Genomic DNA, 24,575 nt, shown 5'->3' with positions numbered 1-24,575 from the left:
TTCTTATTTGCAGTATCTGTTTGAGTAACTAACAATCGTGGATGTTTGTTTTAGTGTTTGTCAATTTCTGCTGTGTGCTCATTTTATTTTTAATTCTTTTTTGTATTACAGAGATTTTAGCAAGGTATTTTTTAACTCTAATGCAAGTCTAATGCAACTCACGGAAAGGAAGCTTTTTCCAAAGTTTTTTTATGGGTTGTAAATGTAATTATTTTAATTTTAGAACTTATTGGGTAGCATTGAATAGCAAAAAAAAAAAAAAAAAAAAAAAAAAAAAATCCTACCAACAGCACACAATATAAATTCCTCATAAATTTAGGGCAAATTAGTTCACTACGTTTTTGTGGAAATTTTTCAGTATGAAGTTAACTGTTGAAATATTGAAGTACAACTTCTTGAAAAGTAAACGTCTCTGTCCATCGTAGGTAGTTGGCCAATACCATACATGACTTTAATATCCTTCATCACACTTACTAGTCTTCATTGAAACTAGTTGCTCTATAAAAAGCATCATGGTTTTGTCAATGATGCTGAATATAATGTAATTTCCTTACAACATATATTGCTTCCCATAGCCTTAGACTAGAACATTGCATTTTCAATTGAGATGAAGATTGGTGCTAATTACTTTGTCCTTGGATAGACTAGGAAGAAGTTTTTGACAGAAGATTGCCATAGAGTTGCAGTGAACAGTAGAGTTCCAATGATTGTGGGAGAACAATGGATATTATTGAGCATTGTTTTTTGAGATCATTTTCAGAACGGTCCTACAGGAATAACAGTGTTATCATGAAATGTAAATGGATTGGTTAACTACAGTAATACTGTTAGTATTTTGTGTCCAATTTCCATTCATAGGACAGAGCTATAAGCAAACATTCATTCAGTTTATTCTCTCTCTGTAAACTCCTATAACAGTGCAACATATACCAATTAAAATTACCAAGAAGAAACATGCTGGAAACCTCAATGAAAAGGTTTTTCTACTGGCATCTTTACATTAATACTGCTGCTGTTTGTGCAATAACAACCAGTTACACTTACTGTAACTGAAATGCATTCTAAAATTGGTTACAACAATAACCTAGGTTACAAAAACATCATAGGAAAGTAAGCAACCTTTATACTGAAATGGCAAATGCCATAAATTAATTTATCACTGTTTAAGTGGACACAGTAAATTGTGTAGAGAACGCACCATATCTACACTTTCTCTAGATGTGTGAATAACAGTGGTCATAATACCAGTCTAAAAATCTCTAGAACATCATTGATTACAGTCCTTAAAAATATTTCTTTTTCTTAAAAAAAGAAGAAAAAAAAAGTACATAACTGCACAACAAGTGCATATAATCTAACAGTCTAGAAACCTGGAGGACAGAAATGCTGATCACAATTATAAGGACGATGTTGTAGAATCGAGAACTTCCCCTCCATTGCAAATGGTTGGTGTATAGTGTGCACTTGCCGAAGCTGGGGAAAAGAATGAAAATGTTGTTAAAAGTTAGCAAAAAACTCACTCAAGTAATCTTATCAGTGCTGTTTTACATACACTATAAATCATCAAAAATAAATGGAATGAGCCCAACAACAATATTGCAATACACCTAAGTCGCTGTATGTTTTACTGAAAGACACACAATAAAACACAATAAAACACAATAAAACACAAACATTTTGGTTATACAGGGAGTGCAGAATTATTAGGCAAATGAGTATTTTGACCACATCATCCTCTTTATGCATGTTGTCTTACTCCAAGCTGTATAGGCTCGAAAGCCTACTACCAATTAAGCATATTAGGTGATGTGCATCTCTGTAATGAGAAGGGGTGTGGTCTAATGACATCAACACCCTATATCAGGTGTGCATAATTATTAGGCAACCTCCTTTCCTTTGGCAAAATGGGTCAAAAGAAGAACTTGACAGGCTCAGAAAAGTCAAAAATAGTGAGATATCTTGCAGAGGGATGCAGCACTCTTAAAATTGCAAAGCTTCTGAAGCGTGATCATCGAACAATCAAGCGTTTCATTCAAAATAGTCAACAGGGTCGCAAGAAGCGTGTGGAGAAACCAAGGCGCAAAATAACTGCCCATGAACTGAGAAAAGTCAAGCGTGCAGCTGCCAAGATGCCACTTGCCACCAGTTTGGCCATATTTCAGAACTGCAACATCACTGGAGTGCCCAAAAGCACAAGGTGTGCAATACTCAGAGACATGGCCAAGGTAAGAAAGGCTGAAAGACGACCACCACTGAACAAGACACACAAGCTGAAACGTCAAGACTGGGCCAAGAAATATCTCAAGACTGATTTTTCTAAGGTTTTATGGACTGATGAAATGAGAGTGAGTCTTGATGGGCCAGATGGATGGGCCCGTGGCTGGATTGGTAAAGGGCAGAGAGCTCCAGTCCGACTCAGACGCCAGCAAGGTGGAGGTGGAGTACTGGTTTGGGCTGGTATCATCAAAGATGAGCTTGTGGGGCCTTTTCGGGTTGAGGATGGAGTCAAGCTCAACTCCCAGTCCTACTGACAGTTTCTGGAAGACACCTTCTTCAAGCAGTGGTACAGGAAGAAGTCTGCATCCTTCAAGAAAAACATGATTTTCATGCAGGACAATGCTCCATCACACGCGTCCAAGTACTCCACAGCGTGGCTGGCAAGAAAGGGTATAAAAGAAGAAAATCTAATGACATGGCCTCCTTGTTCACCTGATCTGAACCCCATTGAGAACCTGTGGTCCATCATCAAATGTGAGATTTACAAGGAGGGAAAACAGTACACCTCTCTGAACAGTGTCTGGGAGGCTGTGGTTGCTGCTGCACGCAATGTTGATGGTGAACAGATCAAAACACTGACAGAATCCATGGATGGCAGGCTTTTGAGTGTCCTTGCAAAGAAAGGTGGCTATATTGGTCACTGATTTGTTTTTGTTATGTTTTTGAATGTCAGAAATGTATATTTGTGAATGTTGAGATGTTATATTGGTTTCAATGGTAAAAATAAATAATTGAAATGGGTATATATTTGTTTTTTGTTAAGTTGCCTAATAATTATGCACAGTAATAGTCACCTGCACACACAGATATCCCCCTAAAATAGCTATAACTAAAAACAAACTAAAAACTACTTCCAAAAATATTCAGCTTTGATATTAATGAGTTTTTTGGGTTCATTGAGAACATGGTTGTTGTTCAATAATAAAATTAATCCTCAAAAATACAACTTGCCTAATAATTCTGCACTCCCTGTACAATCCTTTTATCAATGTGTGATCCCCTTAACAGTACAAAAACACATACCCCCATATACAGACAAGTAAAGATAATCCTTCCAACACGAAAACCAAACATAGTGTCATAAGGGATTTAACTATAGATTTATTGAAAGCAAAAATGGACAAAAAATAATATTCAGAGAGTGTCCAAAAATGTCTGGTATCATAGTTGTCCCTTCTTACAGCTCTAAACAGCTCTAAACAGAACTCATAAAATGCTATAAGTTACTCTTTTTTTTCAACTTGAAGTTTATTGTTATTTCAAGGTTGGGATGGGGCACAGAATAAAAAAAAAGGGGGGGGGGGTGGGGGAGAGTGGGAGGAGTAAGGTACATTTGGTAATTCACAACAGTCCATACTTCTTCACAAAGGTAATCCATACATTGTGATAGAGTTGAGGTATACTTAATACAAGCAAATCAGCGTCCCCGCCCTCCTGAACCCTTTATGGGGGCAGGGGCCCTATGGATCAAGATACATTTAAGTTTCATTCAGAGCTCTTAATTCAGAACTTTGGCCCAATTTGTGGTCCTATATATAACATAACACCTCCAATTTCCGGTGTTCCCTTCTGAGTTACCCCATTGTTGTGTAATTTGTGCTCACTGGCTCTACTATCATCCGTCTGGGACAATCCCCTTTATCAAAAGGGGTGACATGCATGTTCGAGTAGTATTGGTGTTCTTTGACTGGGTTAGTCATGATGAGCTTTGCTCTATGTTACCCTCAGTGCTTATACATGGGGTTATGGGGAGAACTTGGGTCTAATGTGAATGGCTCCAACGTTGTTCTCAATGTTGCGTGGAGATACAAACTCCTTGTATGAAATGTGGGGAGCAGTTTGGGGGGGAACGGGATTTAAGGGGGTAACCTTAAGCAGGCACGACCAAAGGGCTCCAGCGTTTATTAAGTGTCAAAGGGTTTTTCACTCGTCTCCTGAGTGCTTTGTAGTATGCTAACTCACTGTGTCGAAGTGGTTTGTTTGTAGAAAGCCCAGATTTGTTGGGCAGTGGGGCTCAGTTTCCCTATCTTCGTCTGACACCATATCACTACTTCATATTCTAGGGTGGCTGTTACCATTGTTTGTATTTCTGTGATGGTTGGTGGTGTGTTGGATTTCCAGTTTTTTGCAATCAATGTGGAGGTCAATGTGAGTACTAGATAAATTATCTTTTGGATAACCCTTGGCATGTGCTCAGGGAGCAACTTTAGTAGGAATCTCTCTATGGTGCAGTCTACTCTGAAACCTGTTACTTATCAGTACTGCGACTTTTCCCCAAAGGTTCTCTACCTCTGGGCACATCTACCACATATGGAGCATCGTCCCAAGAGCTGTGGGTGATTGGCATCTCCGACATTGACTACTAACATTTGGGTACAGGATTTTCCAGGACGCCTCCATATGTGTTACGCATGTGGTAAGGCCCTCCTGTGCTGCGAAGATTTGGTTCCATTCCGCTTGGGTTAGCTCATGGCCCATGTCTACTTGCCAGTCTCTCAAGAATCCCTAAGGCCCATGGTTGCGTGATGGTAGTTAAGCCCCTGTGTTCAGAACTTCAGTGCTGACAGATTTAGTAAGTTTGCATTAGTTTTTTTAAAAAACACCTAATGCAGGCAAAAATGATGGGGGTTTAGTTACATTATATGATCATACATTGCATAAGCCTGCCACAATGTCAATGTACCCCATCTTTGGCAGGTCCTACACTACCAGCCCAAACTGTCATAAATACCAAATTTAGTGAGTGTGTTGTTTATTGAGTTGCAATGTTTGTGTAGTAACTTTGATCTTGTAGAGGTGAAGGTAACTGTATGGAATTCTGTGGTCGGGTCTAGGATGTGGTTGAAATCGGGTCGGAGTCTGTGGTCAGGTCTACGATGTGGTTGAAATCTACACAGATAACCGTGGTCCCTGTTTGATACATTTGTTTGATACATTGTGATATGGTTCAAAAGGTTGTGGAGGTAATTTGGCTGATTCGTGTTTGGTGTATATACAGAACTATGGTGTATGTTGAGCTGTTAATGGTGCACACTAGGATTATGTATCTGCCCTGGTGGTCCAGTTTGAGGGCTATTTTGTCGAAGGCGAGATGCCTGCTTATGAGAATGGATACACCCCTACTTTTCGTAGGTGATGTGGCATGGAATTGATTCGGATATATATCTTACTCCCTATAATTGGCTGGTGTTGGTTTTAAAGTATGTTTTCTGGAGACATATAATGTCCGCTTGGGCTTGTGCAAGTTCTTTGAGGAGAGTAGAACGTTTTTGGGGGGAGTTCAGTCCCTGTACATTACGTATGTATATTTTCATAATGTGTACTGTATATGGGGTTATTGTGTCGCTTTTGACAGAGACTTGTCTCTCCTTGGGGCCTTCCAGGACTAGAGCCTGTTGGGTGTGTTTGAGGTAGGGTGTCTTTGTGGTGGAGGCGACATAGTGAACTATATCTCCCTTTTGGAGTGGGAGTTGATTCGTAGTCTTAAGGAGAGTGTGCTCTCTGGGTCGCTGGTGTTCAATGTTAGGGTCCTGGTCGTACCTGCTGCAGTTTAGAGCAACTGTATAACAGAACAATTTAAACAAAAAACATATATAAAAACAACGTAACATGTACATTTTGTATACTTTGTGAATCAAAGGTATCTGGTAAGTTTATCTAAATCACCTTCTGGGTGGGGAAATAGTGGGCATACTGAGTCTGAAATTAGGTGGGATGGTCTGCCTCTGGATGGGCTCCAGTCAGTTGAAGCACTACGGTAGGTTGTGATGGCTGTTTCACAACCAGGTAAATATCAGTCGAGTGCTCTTGGGCTTGAGTGCCATGAGTATCTGGAAAGTTAGGGTGCGGTGTCATTACCACTGCAAGTTGTTGTTGGATGAGGGGTGGCGTCTCTAACTTAGGAGGGATGGTACATAGGGGCTTATCTGCTGGCACCTGTGTAGGGAGGTAATTGATGTCCCAGGGCCTATGTGAGTTGGGGAGTGTGGTCCACAGGGGAAAGACAGGAACTGTAGCTGGGAGATTTCCCTACTTCCCAGTCTCGTATACAAAGTGACCTAGGTATTACAGGCATCCCCCCCTCTAAATATCTAGCATGCTGTCCCCTAGGTGCATGTCCAGATGAATAGACTGTGAAGCCATCAGGGGAAACACCTGTATAATAAACTTTGAGCTGCAGGGTACAATACCAGTTATTTAGCATAATAACACATTCCCAATATGTCCCCTGTGTCCCCTCACACTTGTGTGATACCTGAGCACCCCATTGTTATGCCAGATATCCCTGGGCTACCCTCCCGGGAGCACATTCCTCCACTTCCCTTGACTAAGGTGTGATGGAGGTTCTTCTTCCTTGGGTATGGGAAGGCTAATTTTACCCCTCGGTCATATGCTAATTTCAACTTCCCGTTTTTTGCTCAGGTGGTGATTTATGTGAGGTGCTGATTCCCACACCCTAACAAGAGGTTGTGGGCTCAGAGGTTAGGGTTTAGGAGAGTTAAGGCTATCGGAAGCCCTTGTGTCGAACTCGTGTACTGGCTTACACCACCAGTTCAGTGGTATTATGAGGTGGTGTAGGGTGTACTGGAGCACTCATGTATGCAGGTTTGCATCACTCATCACTCGGGGACGGCCTTCTCTTTCTCGGGGGTCTTCCATTCTGTTCTCAGCAGAGGGCTTTGTGTCAGGCGGTCTGTGGTTGGTTTCGGAGCCAGGCCACAGGTACACAGTAGGTCAGTCCCTTCAGTATTAGAGAGGATCGGGATCAGTTTGCTGCCTTTCTAGATCAACAGTTTTGCCGGGTAACCCCAACAGTTAGGGATTTTGTATTGTCGAAGTGCTTCAGTTGTTTCTCAGAACATATGCCTTCTGATTGTTTCAGCTGATAAGTCCATAAAGATCTGCATTTCCTTGAACTTTGCAGGTATGTTTGCACATTCTCGATGTGATCGTAGTATCAGTTCTTTCACGTGGTAAAAGTGTACCCTGGTCAGGACATATCTCGGTGTAGATGGAGGTATGTTTTTGGGTTTGGCTGTGTGCGGTCCAAGAGAAGCATATCTGCTGGTATGCCAGGGACAATGGAGCAGAAGAATTCTATAGCATATGGTTGCAGGTCAGCGGGGCCTATTTCCTCCGGCACCCCCCCGCAAACTGAGGTTATTTTGGCGGGAACAATCCTCCATGTCCATTATTTTTTACTCACATGCTAGGAGTCTGTCTTTCAGCCCCTCCATTTTCCCTGCCATGGTGTTGTGAGATGTAGCAAAATCCTCCATTCTGTCCTCTATTTGTGAGGTGCAATTCCCTAAATCTGTAAGATCCTTTTTCAGACCTGCAATAGCTGAATATATTCTGGCTTGCATTTTGCTTGCCAGGGCGTCCAGCATTTCTTGCAGCACTCCTGTAGTGACTAGTTGTGCCGTGACGGCTTGCTGGTTGCCTGTGGAGTCTCCCTCCACATCTAAATCGGCGCCATCTATGTTGCACTAGTTTCTTAAACATAATTACTTGAAGGGAGTTACTTAGCTAGCAATAGGATATTCCATAGGGGAGTTAAGAATCTTAATCAGAATCTATATTCTGTCTCAGTCCAAGCACAAAATGAATAGGGATTTGGGATAGTGTGTAGACTTTTTACTTTGGTTTTTATGGTCTGTATTGGTTCTATAGTCATTGCTGCTGCCCAGGAGTAGAGGGAGTTTGGGCAAAAGGCCCAATTTTGTATGTTTGCAAGTGTATGTTTGTCTAAACTGTACAGTACTGAATGATATGGAGTAATACTAATTTGTAAGTGTCAGTCTTGCCCCTGTAATTAAGTACTTTTCATATGGCTAATTTAAAGGAACCCTGTACTCACTATAACAACTTTATCTTAATGAAGATGTTATACTACCTACAGCAGTTCCCCACTCCTTAGTGGTCCCAAATGATTTTATATTAATAATCAGAAGACTTGGAAGCCACTCCTCCAAGTCCTCTGAGTTGGAGAGCTGCGACTGCACCTATGGTCTCTATTACACCTCTTTGAGGAACATTTGATTGGATCATTATCCTGGAGACACGTCTCCAGGATGATGTCACGTGAGGAGGAGTTCATAGGAGACTATGTACTGGGGAGAAGGTCAGGACATTTTTATTTTTGTTTAATTTCTTTGAATGTCATTTTGCAGATTCACGGAGGTTGATACTGGAACATAGCGTTAGGAATATAAATATGTATTCCTAATGCTACAGTGTCCCTTTGATACAGCATAATGAAAAGCAATAATTGAGTTGAAAATAGAATATTTTTCTAAACGGAAACTTTTACGTGAAACCAAACAAAACAGTCATTAATGCCAATCCTAGTAACTTGCACATTTACCTCTGCACTTAAAATGCTATAATTGTGATTGCTCAGTAGGTCAGCTTGATTCTAGAGCTTGAAAACAAGAAATGTGGATTTCTGGAAGATATAAGGATCGCAGAACTATTCTAGCTTTCCACCATTCATGCTATATAGCACAGGGATTGCCAAAAAGGTAGACCCTTAAGCTTTTGCAGATATGCAACTTCTATGACTGCCATTCTAAAGTTATAGTTCTAGAACAACTAGGGATCTGTGCTGGCATCCCTGTTCTAGCACATCTTTGAGTGAATAGAAGAAAGGCTTACTCACTCTATACACAGTTTAAGCACATAGACTGACAGATAGATACAAGTTGTACAGCACTGCCTTAAATGGAGCTATAAAGGGAGCTATTACCCCTATTGTAGAATAATGACATATTTAAAACAGACAGTCTGTTAAGCTGTGCCTTGGGTATTCATAAAGTATTAAAGATAATTAGCAATGTTTCAGGTGGCAGTATTAAGGAGAGATTGATGCAGTCAATTTCAACTATTATTGCTAACAGCCCTATAGTTATTTTATTTTTCTATCAAGAGCCTAGAGTGTTTAGGCAGGTGTTCAAGATCAGGCCTTTTACATTACTTCATATGGATCTCAAATGATGTGCAAGAAATTAGGAGGCATCTAATAGGATTTTTTCCCCTAATGGTTTGCATTGAGTCTGTTTTTTTTATTTGAAATAATCTTTAAAGGGATACTTGTAGTACCATTACAACTGTAGAGTATTGTAATAGTTATGGTGGTAAGAAGCCGTGGGTGCAGTCTCTTTGATTTTCATCTGTTTTAAACGTGTTTGACAAAAACTGGAGTATTCTCTGACACCTAATGCCCACTTGAATCCTATGGACTTCCATATAAGTCTAGAATATTAGTATACTATAGCACTGAATTGCTGTTAATCCATTCAAAGTAGCTTAATTGATACAGACTCCATGGGACCGTACCTATGGAATCTTGCACCAAAACTATTAAGGTAAACTGTAGGGGCTATAGTACATATAGTGACTCTTTAGAATGTCTGTATATCTATGTGTGACGACATAGAACCAAATATTCAATACAACTCACCTAGCTGTATTTGTATGGTTTATTTTTACTAAGCAGTGAATAGTGGTGAATAAAAAAACAAGTTGTCACTTAGCTGGCCTGGAGTTTTGTTTCAAATCAGTGATTTTGGACGAGATTTTAAAAATGTATTTTCAATTAACTAGATACTAATGACTGAAGTTAGATAATAATTGATTAATTAAAACCAAAAAGATATTTATTAACAAAGAAGTGCAGGTTCACCAATGTGTACATGATCCCAATAAAGTATCAATGCAGATATAACATAGCAGCATTGTATAACTTTACACATTAAACATGTTTTATCATCAACTTGAATGTGATAAAAAAAAACACATAGTGTAATATGCAAACATCACATAGTAATGAGATCCAGTTGAAATGTTGCTCTGTACATGTACATTTTTATAAAGGGATACTGAAAAACTGAGGATGCACCCATTCTACATGGGTTATAACTCAACTGGTTTGTGGGTGAAACTAGACTTCTATGTACCCCCTGGAGAAAGGCCTGTTTCATATTTGTGCTTGTGGATGTATGGCCATTATCCTTAACCTTAAAATAAAATAAGGCATTTCACCCACAAAATTGACACTTTTTGGATGAATTATGTTTTTCACACCATTCTCTGTAAAAATTCCTGGTACCAGCGGACACTCCACAGTCAATTTCACTTAAATCATATTTCTTCCACTTTTTGATGTTTCATTAGAAAAACAACTGAACCTCTTGACCATAAATGTGTGCTTTCTTTTATTGAATTGCTATCATATGAATGGCACTATATTCACCAAAACAACTCTGGTTTAACAAATCAGTTTTGCTATTCAGATAATGCCTCTGCAGTCTCACTGCTCAATTCTTTGCCATTTAGGAATTAAATCATTTTTTTTAATACAGCCCTGGTCACACCTCCTCACATGTGACTTGCACAGCATTTCTAAACACTTGCTGTAAAGTGAGATCTAATGTTTAAACTTACTTTATTTCACAGTCTGTTTACTTTAGAATTACATATCTCCTGTACTGTTAATAGCTTGCTAGATTTTGCAGGAGCCTCCTGTGTGGAATCAAAATTCAATTTACAGAGCATTAGATAAAAACGTCTAAAGTAAGCTAACATCTGATTGAAAATAAACCATGTTTTTTTTCATGCAGGCTGTGTGAGTCACAGCCAGGGGAAGTGTGGCTAGGGTTGCATGGATAGAAACAAAAGTGTTTTAACTCCCAAATGGCAGAGCATTTGGCAGTGAGACTGCTGGGGCATGAACTACATACCAAGGGGCATGAACTATACACCAAGACTACTTCATTAGGTTGTTTTAGTGACTATGCTGTCCCTTTAAGTATTTGCTGAACAAGCAGGTATAAAGGTTCACTAAATTAAGCGCCACCAAATGTATGCAATTGCTTCTAAATTTACAAGAAGTAAAGTAATTGTCTTGGATGCATACGTGTCTATGTTTTTGTGAATTACATTTAGTTAGATAGCTAGTAACATGTCTGTTTTTGTAAATGAAATTTAGTTAGATAGAATTTTTTGCCAATGCTCAGTGTACAAATAGAATTCTTGCAAATATGTGCTTCTTGTGTGTTGTTACTCATTAGTTTTCTTACTGGGCTTGCAATGTAATGGTCGTTATTGTCCCTGTAGGTTAGCTCTTTCTATTGATCTAAGCTATATTGGTAGTTTTCAGAGTAGCAATAAAGATTTCTAGGAAAACAGTCTGCAAAGTTAGCAGAAAATTAAAATTGTTATTGACATGCCTCTCACTGCCGCATATCCACAATACCACACACTAACGGACACAAAATCACACATATATTGTTTCAAACAGATTAACAAAAAAAAAATCACTAAATTATAATAAATACACCATTTCTAGTTTTCTAATGTTGTTAATGAAGAGGCTGTTTTGAGCACGCAACAGGCAGAATAATACACTCTGTCACACTGCAAACATTGTTCAGGAAGGGTTTAAGGAACATAACAAAGAGTTCAAAGTATTGCCTTGGCTTCCAAATTCTCCAGATCTCAATCAAATTGAGCATCTGTGGGATGTGCTGGAACAATACATCCGATCCATGGAGGCCCCACCTCGCCACTTGCAGGACTTAAAGGACCTGTTGCTAATGTCTTGATGCCAGATATCAGATGACACATTCATAGGTCTTGTGGAATCCATGCTTCGATGTATGAGAGCTGTTTTGGTGGCATGAGGGGGACCTATGCGATTTTAGGCAGGTGGATTTAATGTTGTGGATGATCAATCTTTATATCTATATATATATATATATATATATGTATATAGTCAGGATACCAGCACTGCATGGTTTTCTTTTTATCTTCTTTATTCTGTATAATCCATATTAGATAGTTTCATATTAGTTAGCGTTTCAGTTCCTCATAGGAACTTTCATCAGGACAACAAATTATGTTATGTTATACTGTGTTGTGTTGTCCTGATGAAAGTTCCTATAAGGAACTAAAATGTTGACTATCTAATATGGATTATACAGAATAAAGAAGGCAAAAAGAAAAACCTGAAGTGCTGGTATCCTGACTTTCTATAGTAAGTGTTGCTGAGGTAACACTGGGTAACAAAACATGTATAGTGAATAGTTTGTAGCTTGTCTTTACATAAGTATACATATATATATAGTGAGTAAAGATAATAAATATAAATAAAGACAAATGGCAAGGTGGGATAACCGTTAAGATACATAAGGAAAGGAAACTGAATGAAAAAAAAACACGGCACTGCCACTTTCAGTGCACAAACTGGTTATTTTAAAAAACGTACTGTCAGGAAAAGTATTACTTACACTGGGAATATGTAGTTGCTGTGCCGCTGACACTGAATCGGTTTAGATGAAGTCTGTGTGTAACAACATTTTTCTGTGGTTGAAACAGAATGATATGAACTTTTGGTGCAAATAAGCAGCCCAATACGACAAAACCACTCAGACTTACAGAGATGCACATGGTTGTTGTCTGAACCTGTAAAATAAACAATTACATGTCATGTTAATATAGATTTGTAAAATTTGCTGCCTGTCTCCTCAATACCACAATAGATGATGCATGTACCAAAACAAATGTTAGCTGTCTATCATTCTATATCATTCTATAATGTCTATAATTTCTCCAAGCACCATGACCACTTCAGTGATTTGAAGTGGTTCTGGTTCCTGGAGTCTGTTTGTCTTAATTTCTACATTGTGAAAAGCTAGGGGTTAGGCTAAGATTAGGTTTAGGGTTAGGGTTAAGGTTAGGGGTGGGTAAGTGCCAAATTGCCAAAGTCCCGAATTTCGGAAGTGCCAAACCAAACCATTTTTTTTGCCCATGCAAGTCCCTATAAAATACAACTAATGCTAAAATGGCTTTTTAGTCAAAAGACTATGACTAAAACTAAATTAAAATTTGCCACCAAAATTAAGACTGTTTAGGAGTATTTAAATCTTTCGTGAAATCATGTGTCATGAAAAATGTAACTAGCAGTTCAGGTTTCTTTCATTTTCATAACGACATAGATGACAAAGATAACATACTTTTAAATGAATGCAAAATCCTTTTGATTCCTATTAATATCAGACAGGCGTATGTTGTGAATAAACTTACTCTGTAGTCGCTTGATGTTACGTAAAAGATAGGCAGGAAAGCCAGCCAGATGATGCAGGTTGTATACATCGTAAATCCAATAAACTTGGCTTCATTGAAATTTTCTGGACACTTCCGTGTTTTGAAGGCATATACAGTGCATAATATCACAAGCACAACGTCATATGTTAGAGAGATCAACATACTGGAATCTTTGACATTGCACTTCAGTATAACAGTTTCCCTTTTGTCAGGAAGTGTAAAGCGTCTCGTTCCAGGAAATTCCAGCATGAGCCACACAGATACAATTATGATCTGAATGGAAATAAGACTTAAGCATATGGCAACTTGAGATCTAGGACTTATGAATTTAGGTCTTTGTGCACCTTCCTTTACACCACTGAATATCCTGGCAATACGATTTGTCTTAGTTAACAGAGCAGAATAACAGACTACAAAAGAAGTTCCAAGTCCCAGACGGCGAAGAGCACAAATGACTGGAGAAGGTTTGGCTATGAAGAAAAATGTCATACAGTAACACATAAAAACTCCAATTAAGAGTATATAACAGAGTTCTCGACCGGAAGCCTTCACCAAGGGAGTATTGTTATGCTTGATAAAGACTCCTCCAACCAGGCATGTACACAAGAAACCAAGACATGCAATGCTCACTGGTCCAATGGCCCATGCATCTTCCCACTTGATGTAGTCTTCTGGCAAATCGTAACAGCTTGTTAAGTCTGGTGAAGGCCAGCGCCCTGGTCCACAGTCAGTGCAGGTAAACTCATCTGCCAGATATTGATATTTTTCACATGGGATACAAATCCAACAACATACATCTCCTGGTTGCATATTTTTCATTTCGTTTGGAGCACATGGGTCACTGCACTGCGATGTAGGAACCAGACTTTTGGACCATTGAATTGAGTCCACTTCCAAAGACAAGGTTTCTGCCCACTGCCCGATCTTTAGGTATGAATATTTGCCACTATTGTACTGGAAATTGAATACATTGTACAAGCCAAGTCCGTCACCGTACTGATCAAACTTCACAATGCTGTCTGTGTTACTAGATGGAATAAATGGAGCTGGAAAAAAAAAAAGAATATGTTATATGTTTTTCTTATTTATTGGAATGCAATGATTGTATAGGCATACACTGAGTAAGCTTTTTCACTATGGGAGATTATTTTCATACATGCATCATCATAATGACAGAATATGAATTTATTCATCTAATTATTTTTCGCACTCAGTGCTGCTCCTCGCTCTAATAAGGAGGATGGATAAATAATTTAAGTGTCAGTTAGAAATTCTTCAGTCTGTGAATGCTTTCCATCCATTGACTTAGTAATATGCTGCACCCAGTGACCATCCTACATATCATAAAACTGTCAAATGGTTTTGTGTAATACCATCAGGGACTGGGTCAATGTATGGGTCTATACATTTCATTGGGCATTAATGGATCAATAGGGCATGACTCTACTGTACAGTAGTGAACACGATATTAAGCATCCTGCGGTCCAATAGAATATGGGAAAATGCTTTAGAATTGTCAGTTGAGTGTATTAGGGGAAGAGGAGCAGTATGCGCTGTAATCCCCTAGTCCAGTTTATAACTTCCGGAATCAGAATTTTCAAAGACCTGACATATGAACATGTAAATTTTTCCAAAATATTCCTATTCCAAAGCATGTTGAGTTGGGAGAAGAAAAGTAAGCCAATTACTAAGCTTAATCGGCTTCCAGACCCACAGCATATGGGGTAGAGAAATAAAATAAGTTTTCCTGACTTATTTAGACTTCAGTTTCTTTTATTACCACTGTAAACTGACTATAACATAAATATGGTCCTTGAATGTGCTGTAGCATCTGAGAGCTATAAAATTATATTTGCCACTATTACAGTACATCATGTATAACAATTGTGAATGGCATGCAGGTTTCCTTTCGCAGAAAATCTCCAAATGAAAATGTTAGTGTTCACTGACTTAAGAAAATATATAGAATCTATCCCAATGCAGCACAGACATGTTAGTATCCTAGCACACATTAATATAATTTCTTACTTATGTGACAGTCCAGCATCTGGGATTTCATTTTTTCAAATGCTCACAGTAATGCATACAATACTTATATCCCCAAGATACTTGTGTAAGAAATCAGAGTTGGCACGGCAGCACGATGATGCAAGTAGTCTAGCTGTATTGCAGCTTTTTTTTAGTGGTTTAGATAAAGATTCTTTTTAAGTATACTCCATTACAGCATGCTTTGATTTCTTGTGTTATAAAACTTTTCATGCTTCTTAAATGAATCCTTCCAACACAATCACAGGATGTGTTTCTAACTGCTTAATTTTTTTTCCTTCTTCTAAAATGCAATGCAATTGTAGCAATAAACCATCTGCATTATTTATAAGAAAATCATTCTTTAGCATGATTAAGAGAACAAAGGCACAAGAACGTTGTTATAAAACACTAAACCAGCTCACTTATTATTGGAAAAATAGATATCAGAAGGCAATTAATGCGTAGGACATAATTTATAACATGCTTGATCCTATGGATTTTTATCTCAATTTCACATTTTCATCTGTCCATCATGCACGGAGGGATTCAGGGCTATATTTAAGAAGAGATTAACTGTGAGTTAGGGCTGTGATTTTCAAGTGATCGATAAAATAGCAGTTAACAATGTTACGAATGTTCTCTCAAGACCAATCTTGCAGAGAAAGCATACAATTATTTGATGTCTAACTGAAAATTGAATTTCGTTCACTCTTACATCTTTTTCAGCTATAGATATCATTTTCATCAGCAGAATGTCTAAATGAAACCATCACGTCTCTTTAGGGTTGTTAGTTCTTATATATTTTTAACAAGTTGAAGTGGCATGTGTATTTTATCTGTATGGCTATTGAACTCCTGGTAAGAGGCTGTACCTTAATCAATGTCTATAGTACGTCTATTGTGTTGTAAAATTGTTGCTTTTGGACAATATTAGAAAAACTATAAATACTGATTAGACAAGACAGTAACCAAAAATAACACAAGTATATGAAGTGCTACTCATATGCTATAGATATCTGCATTTATTGATCCAGATGAAGTTGGATCTTATGGTTGCATATTTATATATTTTTATATATTTTGTGCGTCATGCCGAATTTACCTTTCTTTAATCAATTCCTCTTCTCTCCCTCTGTCAGGATCTGTTCTACATTTCTTCCTGTCTGCTCTAGTTTTCTTTAATATCATAAGACAAAGTAGGGACTATTTGTCTTATGCAGGTTTCCTACTCCTGACCAGCTATGACCAGCGGAGGAGCAAAGTGTGCTTCATTTCCAGTGGTCAGAGCAATTTTCCCACAATTCTCACCTTTCCTCCATGTTCTAGCGATGCCTCCTTTCACTTTTCTCGAACGTCCTGTCATTTTAGACACAACGCTGGCGAAACTACCGAATTGCGCCCTAACAGAATGAGAACAGTTTGTTCATTAATGTTAGGATGCAATTCGGGACTTTGTTCGTATCGGAATTTAATTCGAATTAATGAAATTCCGATCCGATCTGTGCTGCGGCTGCATCTTGCGGCCGCTTAGTAGATAACACACTAATTCCCACAGTATTAGGGAGCTATCTACCAAAAGGCTGAAAGACCTAAATTGGTAAAGATTACTTAGTATTAGTAAATAATGTGCCCCTACTCACTATATCGCGAGTAGGGGCATGTCTATTAAACAGTAGGCAGTCTGTGGCTGCTCACTGTTAAAAAACAAAACAAAAAAACCCTAGTATCCCCCCTCCCGAGCCTCCACCAGTAATAAACTGAATGTGGGATCTATTGCCCCCCTGGCCCCCACCCCTGAGCGGCGAGTGGGGGCCCTAAATAACAATAAGGCGGGACCTATCGTCCTCCCTCCCCGGCCCCCACCCATGCGCGGCGGGTGGGGCCCTAAATGAAAATGTTAACCCCCCAGGTGACTACGGGTCCTCAAGCCCCTAGTCACCCCCCCACACCAAAAAAATTTAAAAATCCCTACCTACCCCCCTCACCCTAAAAATAGTGAGAGGGGAACAAGATAACTAAATACCTGTAAAAAATAAATAAAACTTACCATTTGATATCTTCTTTTTTCTAAAATCATCTTTTTTCAGCCCCAAAAAAGTGCAAATAAAAAAAACATAACACTTTGAAAAAAAAACCCAAAAAAAAACCCAAGCGCAAATAAAAAAAATCAGAGGAAACCCAAGTTTTTAACACAAGTAGATATCATTATTTTATTGGTGTATTTAGTTCTTTTTTGTATACATTGTATCCCATGTGCATATTTGTTATATTTCTGTTTATAATACACTTGAGTGCTTAGACTACTTTCTTTGCTTACATGGGATAGGATTGGGCTCAGTATTTCACTACCTAAAGAGCAAGAGCTAGTACATATATAGAAATATATTAACAATCTTTCCTGTGTGACAATATCAAGTATCACGATCCAAAATTAAGAAACTACATTAGAGATTAATGAATTTGAATATGGTATTATTAAAAATTATTTCTTGATAGTACCGACCCAATGTTAAACTATTTTAAATAATGAAAGCAGTGCAGTGAATCAAGTTTCTTAAATCCTTATGAAGGAACCTTGGTGGAAGCCTTAAAGTAGCACCAAGGGCTATATGTCCTATATTATCCTTTCATGTGTCCAGTCATTGCCGTTAGTGTATTATAGTCTCACTCTAGGAGAACTATCCAAACTTTGTCAGTCATATGTCAATTGTATACAGTCTGCATGCTTTATTTGGCGCCGTATCCCATGAATTTCCTCTGTGTTCTCAATACTTGTGAAGAAATATTATGCAGATTAAAACTATGATGATCCTGCGAGGGCATAACACATCTGTCCTCGTTTGGTGTCAGCAATATGTTCATGAACAAATATTCTATTTTCAGAAAACATGTAACTTCATTTGACACTTTGTGACCTGGCATGTCCACTCATATTATTGTATCCAAATGATTCCTTTCCAAAGGCTGTCAACTCTCTCGGGCCAAATGAATGTACTGAAAAGGCTTTGAAAGAAAAGTACACACACATATATATATATATCACAGTAGGATGTAGGCTATATCAATTAATATATTAATATAAAAAGTTCTGAAACCCACTCAACTATAATAAAGGTGCAGAAAATAGACCATAGCAACTAATCAGATAAAAATAGTTTTTTCATTTTTTGTTTTGTCATTATGAACTTTTAAAAAAAGTTGACATGCTCGACTTCCCCACAAAATAGGTGATAAAAAACTTGACCTAAAGTCATATCTGGTCCTAACAGAAATCAAAACCTAAAATGGCAAGCTATTTGATAAGCAAGGACAAGGGAAGAGGCAAGGTAGGTATGGCACCCTGACTGGGTGCTTCCACCAATCACTGCTTCCTAGTAACTCTGAGTACTTCCAAGCACTCCACCTGACACCATAACCACTGCAGTCCCCGTGGCCAGTGTTTAAGCTTGGTTGGGTTCTTGCTGTCCTCCGCCCGCCCTGGACCCCAGTCACGAATCCAGCGAGAGAGAAATTCATAGTAACAGAAAAAAAAAGTAGGACATGGTAGAATAAAGAAATGAGGACAGCATTTATATGATAGTAATAGGAGAAAATAAAATGTAAAAAATATTAACTACAACTAAATAGATGAGAAGAGGGTATAATGGAGACTGACGAAAGTCGTATAATAAGTGAGACTGAAGTAAAAGCTGAGAAAATGGCAGCTAGACAGAATGGATATGATCAATCAAAAAGTTAAGAGGAAGTCTAGCATTTGTAAACATTTAAAATAGTATAATGTAACTCTGAATTCCTTCGGCAAATCACAGGTTGCAATAAAACAACTTTGAAAATTGTCTCTGATTTACTGATTTTATTTTTATAAAGCTAACAGCTTTACAAATTCCCAGTAGGAGTCAAAGAAATGATTTGCTAGATCTGGAAAGATGGCTCAGAAGCACTCGACAGTAGTTCTCGGGCTAGAAATAAATGAGAGGTAGAATAGAATAACAAAAGAAAGACACCGATAAAGAAAAATGAGGTATTTCACTATTCTTGGCTAGCTTTAGTACAACAGAATTTCACAGTGTGTCCATTGTGTGCAATACTCCTGCGAGGGCAGATGCACGCACATCTTGATTGATTATAGCCTAAAATATCCAATAAACTAATTTCACAGGCAGTAAATCAAATACATGCAAATCCTAATTGCTTACAAATATATGTGATGCTTATGTGCCTTGCAGAGACTGGTGTATTGTCTTCGGTTATCCAATTAGCTGATATTTCCGCACTTTGCGTCCAGTTTATTACTTTGTTTTAGAATATTCTGTTTTATTTATTTAGAAAGTGTTTTACCATGAAATTCATATTGAGGTTTACTCAAGTATGTCCTGGGGCGTAAGGACAATAAAATAAAACAGTTGCAAGGTTACATATTAAAAGTGTGGAGAAAGCAAATGTTCAAACATTAACAACTATTACCAACTAATAGAAGCATGATATACAAATTATGCAACTTATGATTCTTGCATGGGGTATGATGCAGGAGAATCCTTCTTCCTGTCTCCCTGCACAAGAAGTATGCTTAAAATGCAGTGATTTGCGAAAATTACTGCAGCAATAGCCATCAGTGAGATACATCATAGAAGGAAGCTATGCTTCTATCTCTACCTGTCCACATAACTGAACATTGTAAACATGCTGTTAATCCTGCACCATCTCTTACAGGCTCTTTCCCAACTAGCTAGATTGAATGCATGATATAACTTATAGCTGTAGGAGCATTTTGGGAGATGTAGTCCATAACATTGGAAGTGCTGAAGGTTGCCTACCGCTGATTAAGTCTTACAGCTCCCTATGGAAAATTGCGAATTGAGCTGTCATTGAGCTGTCAGCAGCTGACAGCAGCCACAGTTGCTATGAGATTCATCTGATGAATGTCATTTTTGCCAAGTCCCCAACTACAAGTTCCATAAACACTTGCTGAGCAGAGTTCAGCTCAGTTGAAAATAGTGAGATCATCACTGAGCCATTTACTGGTCACCTCCATTTTTGTGAAAGCAAAGGGGCAGATTCCAAAATGAATGTATTGTTGTAAAAATCATATCAAGTCTAATGTCCTGTTTCATGATCATAACAGGTTTTTATTAAGAATAAACACAAAAAAGGAAAGAATTCAGCGCTAATTAACACACAATTAGTAGAGGCAGGCAGCAACCCATGAAAAGGAGAACCCCTCAGGTCCTTCAGTGGATAAACACAGATAGAGAAAAATATATATAGGGCTGCGCCAAGTGGAGAAAGATAGTCCAGTAAAAATATCACTAGGATACCAGTGGATAGTCAGGAATACTTGATAGGGTATGGTTCCTTGGTAGAGGTAGGTGCGTCTGGTGTTGACCGTTCAGTATATGAAAACAAAAGAGAGGTAGAGACGACCAATGGTGCAGTATGTCTAAAATTCAAGGTGCAGTAGATAACAAAAGTAGAGAACTCACATTCGGGAGAGCTATGGCCAGCTCTGGTGTGAATCGCGTACAGCGGTATAATCCCCGCTTATGGGATATGTAGGGAAGGGGTCTCCGTCAACACCATCTGGTAGTCCAAAACTCAGAAAAGAGATAGAAAGCAACAATAGTGCTCTCAATTGTGATGGGGTAAGAGAGTAAAATAGAAGGTAAAATAATACTCACAAAGATAGTGCAGAGGTACTGCTCAATGAATAAGCGTTGGTGGTATGATCCCCACCTGGGATTTCTTGGAGTACTGGAACAGTAAAATTGCCAGTGGAAGTAAAAGTAACCAGGAACGTTAAAATGCCAGGAATAAGTAAAAAAGTTTAAAGTGCATAGAGAGTGCAATAAAAAGCGGATTGGTACGGTAAAGTAGCCAAAAAACTTTTATTGTTCTAAAATACACAGTAAAATATAAGAGTAAATAACCATAAACGTGTTTCACCATAAGTGGCTTCTTCAGAATGGAATATGACATTATATATCTACAATTTATAATGTAGGAGTGACAGATATGTATGTATGTGCTCCGTGTTTGGTGTTACAATGATCTTTTTTTCTTGTGTGCAAATAAGTGTTTTGTTATAAATTCATAAGAAGGATAACATGCCACACCTAAGCCCTTTGATGCAGCCATCTTATATGGGTGCATTTAAAGGCATCAGAAACATCTCTTTAGATATACATGGTGACAGCAAACAGTGATATCATCCTACATCATAAGACATCTTACATCATAATGAGCTGAGTGTTACAGAAGCCAGTCTCCTGTGTGTATAGTGAAGACTAGTATATGCACAGGTTATGACTGGATTTTTTTTTTTTTTTACCACAACACTGTGAAACATTTATTAGAATACTGGAAACTTCTAATAGTTTTATCACTTTCTTTGTCACTAATCTCCCTGTCAGTTTGTGCACAGTTTAGCAGTTAAAACCCACATTTGAGGCTTAAGCAAGATTCTGTTGCTATTCCTTTAAGATTTTCCCTCTGATAACTGGAACATTGACCTTTCACAATGTCCACACTGTCACACAATGTCACTTATAACCAATATGTCTGTGATCAAGTGTCCAAGTTGCACGAAACGCGTATGGTTGTTTGATTGCCTGTTTTATGTTTTATTTTTTGTTCCTGATCATTTTGTCTTGCATGGTATATTGTCTGCTGTTAAAAGGGCAAACCATTGCTCTCTTGTTTGTCTCATTACCGGGAATGGTGCCAGGGTACTCTTGGCATCACAACCACTATTGCTGGCTTTAGTAGTTATGATACTTGGAGTAACCATCTAATGTCCATAGTGGTTGCGTGCTTTTTTGTTAACAGGGCCAGATGGCTTGGGTACCCTTTTAGCATTATGCATATACAGGCTAATACAAATGGGGTGGATGGGCAATTGGGCAGAGTAGGCCCATCTAGTATAAAATTACCCCCACATCATGTTTTTTACCCTCAATGTGCATTGTGTGTGTTAAGAGATATGTTCATCTTTTTTGTGCACTTTTTTGGGTTAAGAGATGTGTTCATCTGTACATGTGTTTTTTTTTTTTAATAAATTGTATTAACATATTTGGCAACACAGAAAAGAACCACAATCTGTGGCAATTAAAGCGTCCATTGTCTTCCTGATGCTCCTATTTAATCAGGCTATGCTTGGTAGCCTGATGCATGATGCTTGGCTAATGGGACTTTATTACCTAGCTTTATAATGCACACAAGGAAATTAAAGTGTTTAAACCCTTAATATAGCTTTAACACCTACTGCATAAAGCATTTCACTTTCTATGGTTTCATGCGCAGTGACTTTGTTCCGACTGGATGCTCTTTATGCCTAAATCATATTTTGAAATAAAAATGTATTGTTGCTGGTATAAATTTGGCTACATTTACTCAAAAAACCTACCTCTTTGATAGGTTCAACTTTGAAAAAAAATTAAATATTCAGAAGTAAACTATTATTCTAAGGTCACAGTCTTATCATAACAAAGTATTCTTAAAGGTGAATCTAAAGTTTGTCTGTATAATGGGGCTATCAACTTCACTGCTCTATTTTTGTTATCACTTGCTATGCTGAAGTGTAGTGTTGTCGCGAACCCGAAATTTTCGGTTCGCGAACGGCGAACGCGAACTTCCGCAAATGTTCGCGAACCGGCGAACCGCGCGAACCGCCATTGACTTCAATGGGCAGGCGAATTTTAAAACCAACAGGGACTCTTTCTGGCCACAATAGTGATGGAAAAGTTGTTTCAAGGGGACTAACACCTGGACTGTGGCATGCCAGAGGGGGATCCATGGCAAAACTCCCATGGAAAATTGCACAGTTGATGCAGAGTCTGCTTTTATTCCATAAAGGGCAGAAATCACCTAACATTGACACCTGTCCTCAAAGCCCAGCCCTGATACACACTGACACAGAGCAGAATAGAGACTGTTCCCCCTACATATGGTCACTTGGCAGATATGGATTGACACCTGTCCTCAAAACCCCTGATACACACTGACACAGAGCAGAATAGGGACTGTTCCCCCTACATAGGGTCACTTGGCAGATATGGATTGACACCTGTCCTCAAAACCCCTGATACACACTGACACAGAGCAGAATAGAGACTGTTCCCTGTCCACAGAGACCATGATAAACACTGACACAGAGCAGAATAGAGACTGTTCCCCCTACATAGGGTCACTTGGCAGGTATGGATTGACACCTGTCCTCAAAACCCCTGATACACACTGACACAGAGCAGAATAGGGACTGTTCCCCCTACATAGGGTCACTTGGCAAATATGGATTGACACCTGTCCTCAAAACCCCTGATACACACTGACACAGAGCAGAATAGAGACTGTTCCCTGTCTACAGAGACCATGATACACACTGACACAGAGCAGAATAGAGACTGTTCACCGTCCACAGAGACCATGATACACACTGACACAGAGCAGAATAGGGACTGTTCCCCCTACATAGGGTCACTTGGCAGATATGGACTGACACCTGTCCTCAAAACCCCTGATACACACTGACACAGAGCAGAATAGAGACTGTTCCCTGTCCACAGAGACCATGATACACACTGACACAGAGCAGAATAGAGACTGTTCACCGTCCACAGAGACCATGATACACACTGACACAGAGCAGAATAGAGACTGTTCCCTGTCCACAGAGACCATGATACACACTGACACAGAGCAGAATAGGGACTGTTACCCCTACATAGGGTCACTTGGCAGATATGGATTGACAAATCCCTGACAAACAGCTACCACATGCAAGGAAGGCAGCAGGGGCGCAAATGACCCACTCCCGACGCGGGAAGGTAGTGACGACAAATAACAATACAGGACTCTTTAGAGGCCCTGTAATTGTAATCAGTGCACTTGAAATCCTTTAACTTTGATCAGTTGGAGGGAAGTCTGGTGCAGAGCCACTGACCCATGCGCAGGGCCAGCCTTAGGCCTTTGGGCGCCCTGTGCAAGAAATCTTCACCCTGTCACACCCATGTGCAAGAAATCTTCACCCTGTCATAGGGTCACTTGGCAGATATGGATTGACAAATCCCTGACAAACAGCTACCACATGCAAGGAAGGCAGCAGGGGCGCAAATGACCCACTCCCGACGCGGGAAGGTAGTGACGACAAATAACAATACAGGACTCTTTAG

The 24,575-nt window shown here is 38.9% G+C and overlaps 1 protein-coding gene across 1 annotated transcript in view; it reads right to left on the bottom strand.

The window, feature by feature from the left end:
- Positions 1-293: 293 nt before the first annotated feature.
- The window catches only part of GRM3 (glutamate metabotropic receptor 3), a 322,057-nt gene continuing 297,775 nt past the window's right edge, over positions 294-24,575 (bottom strand). The window contains exons 4-6 of the mRNA XM_063448195.1: positions 13,363-14,429; positions 12,567-12,741; positions 294-1,473 (exon numbers count right to left, since the gene is read on the bottom strand). Coding sequence (XP_063304265.1) covers positions 1,397-1,473; positions 12,567-12,741; positions 13,363-14,429 — 1,319 coding nt within the window. The 3' untranslated portion in view covers positions 294-1,396. The remainder of the gene's footprint in view (positions 1,474-12,566; positions 12,742-13,362; positions 14,430-24,575) is intronic.

Source organism: Pelobates fuscus, chromosome 3 (assembly GCF_036172605.1).
Source record: "Pelobates fuscus isolate aPelFus1 chromosome 3, aPelFus1.pri, whole genome shotgun sequence".
In the NCBI taxonomy this organism is placed as follows: Eukaryota; Metazoa; Chordata; class Amphibia; order Anura; family Pelobatidae; genus Pelobates; species Pelobates fuscus.
This window is presented reverse-complemented; position numbering and strand designations above follow the sequence as displayed.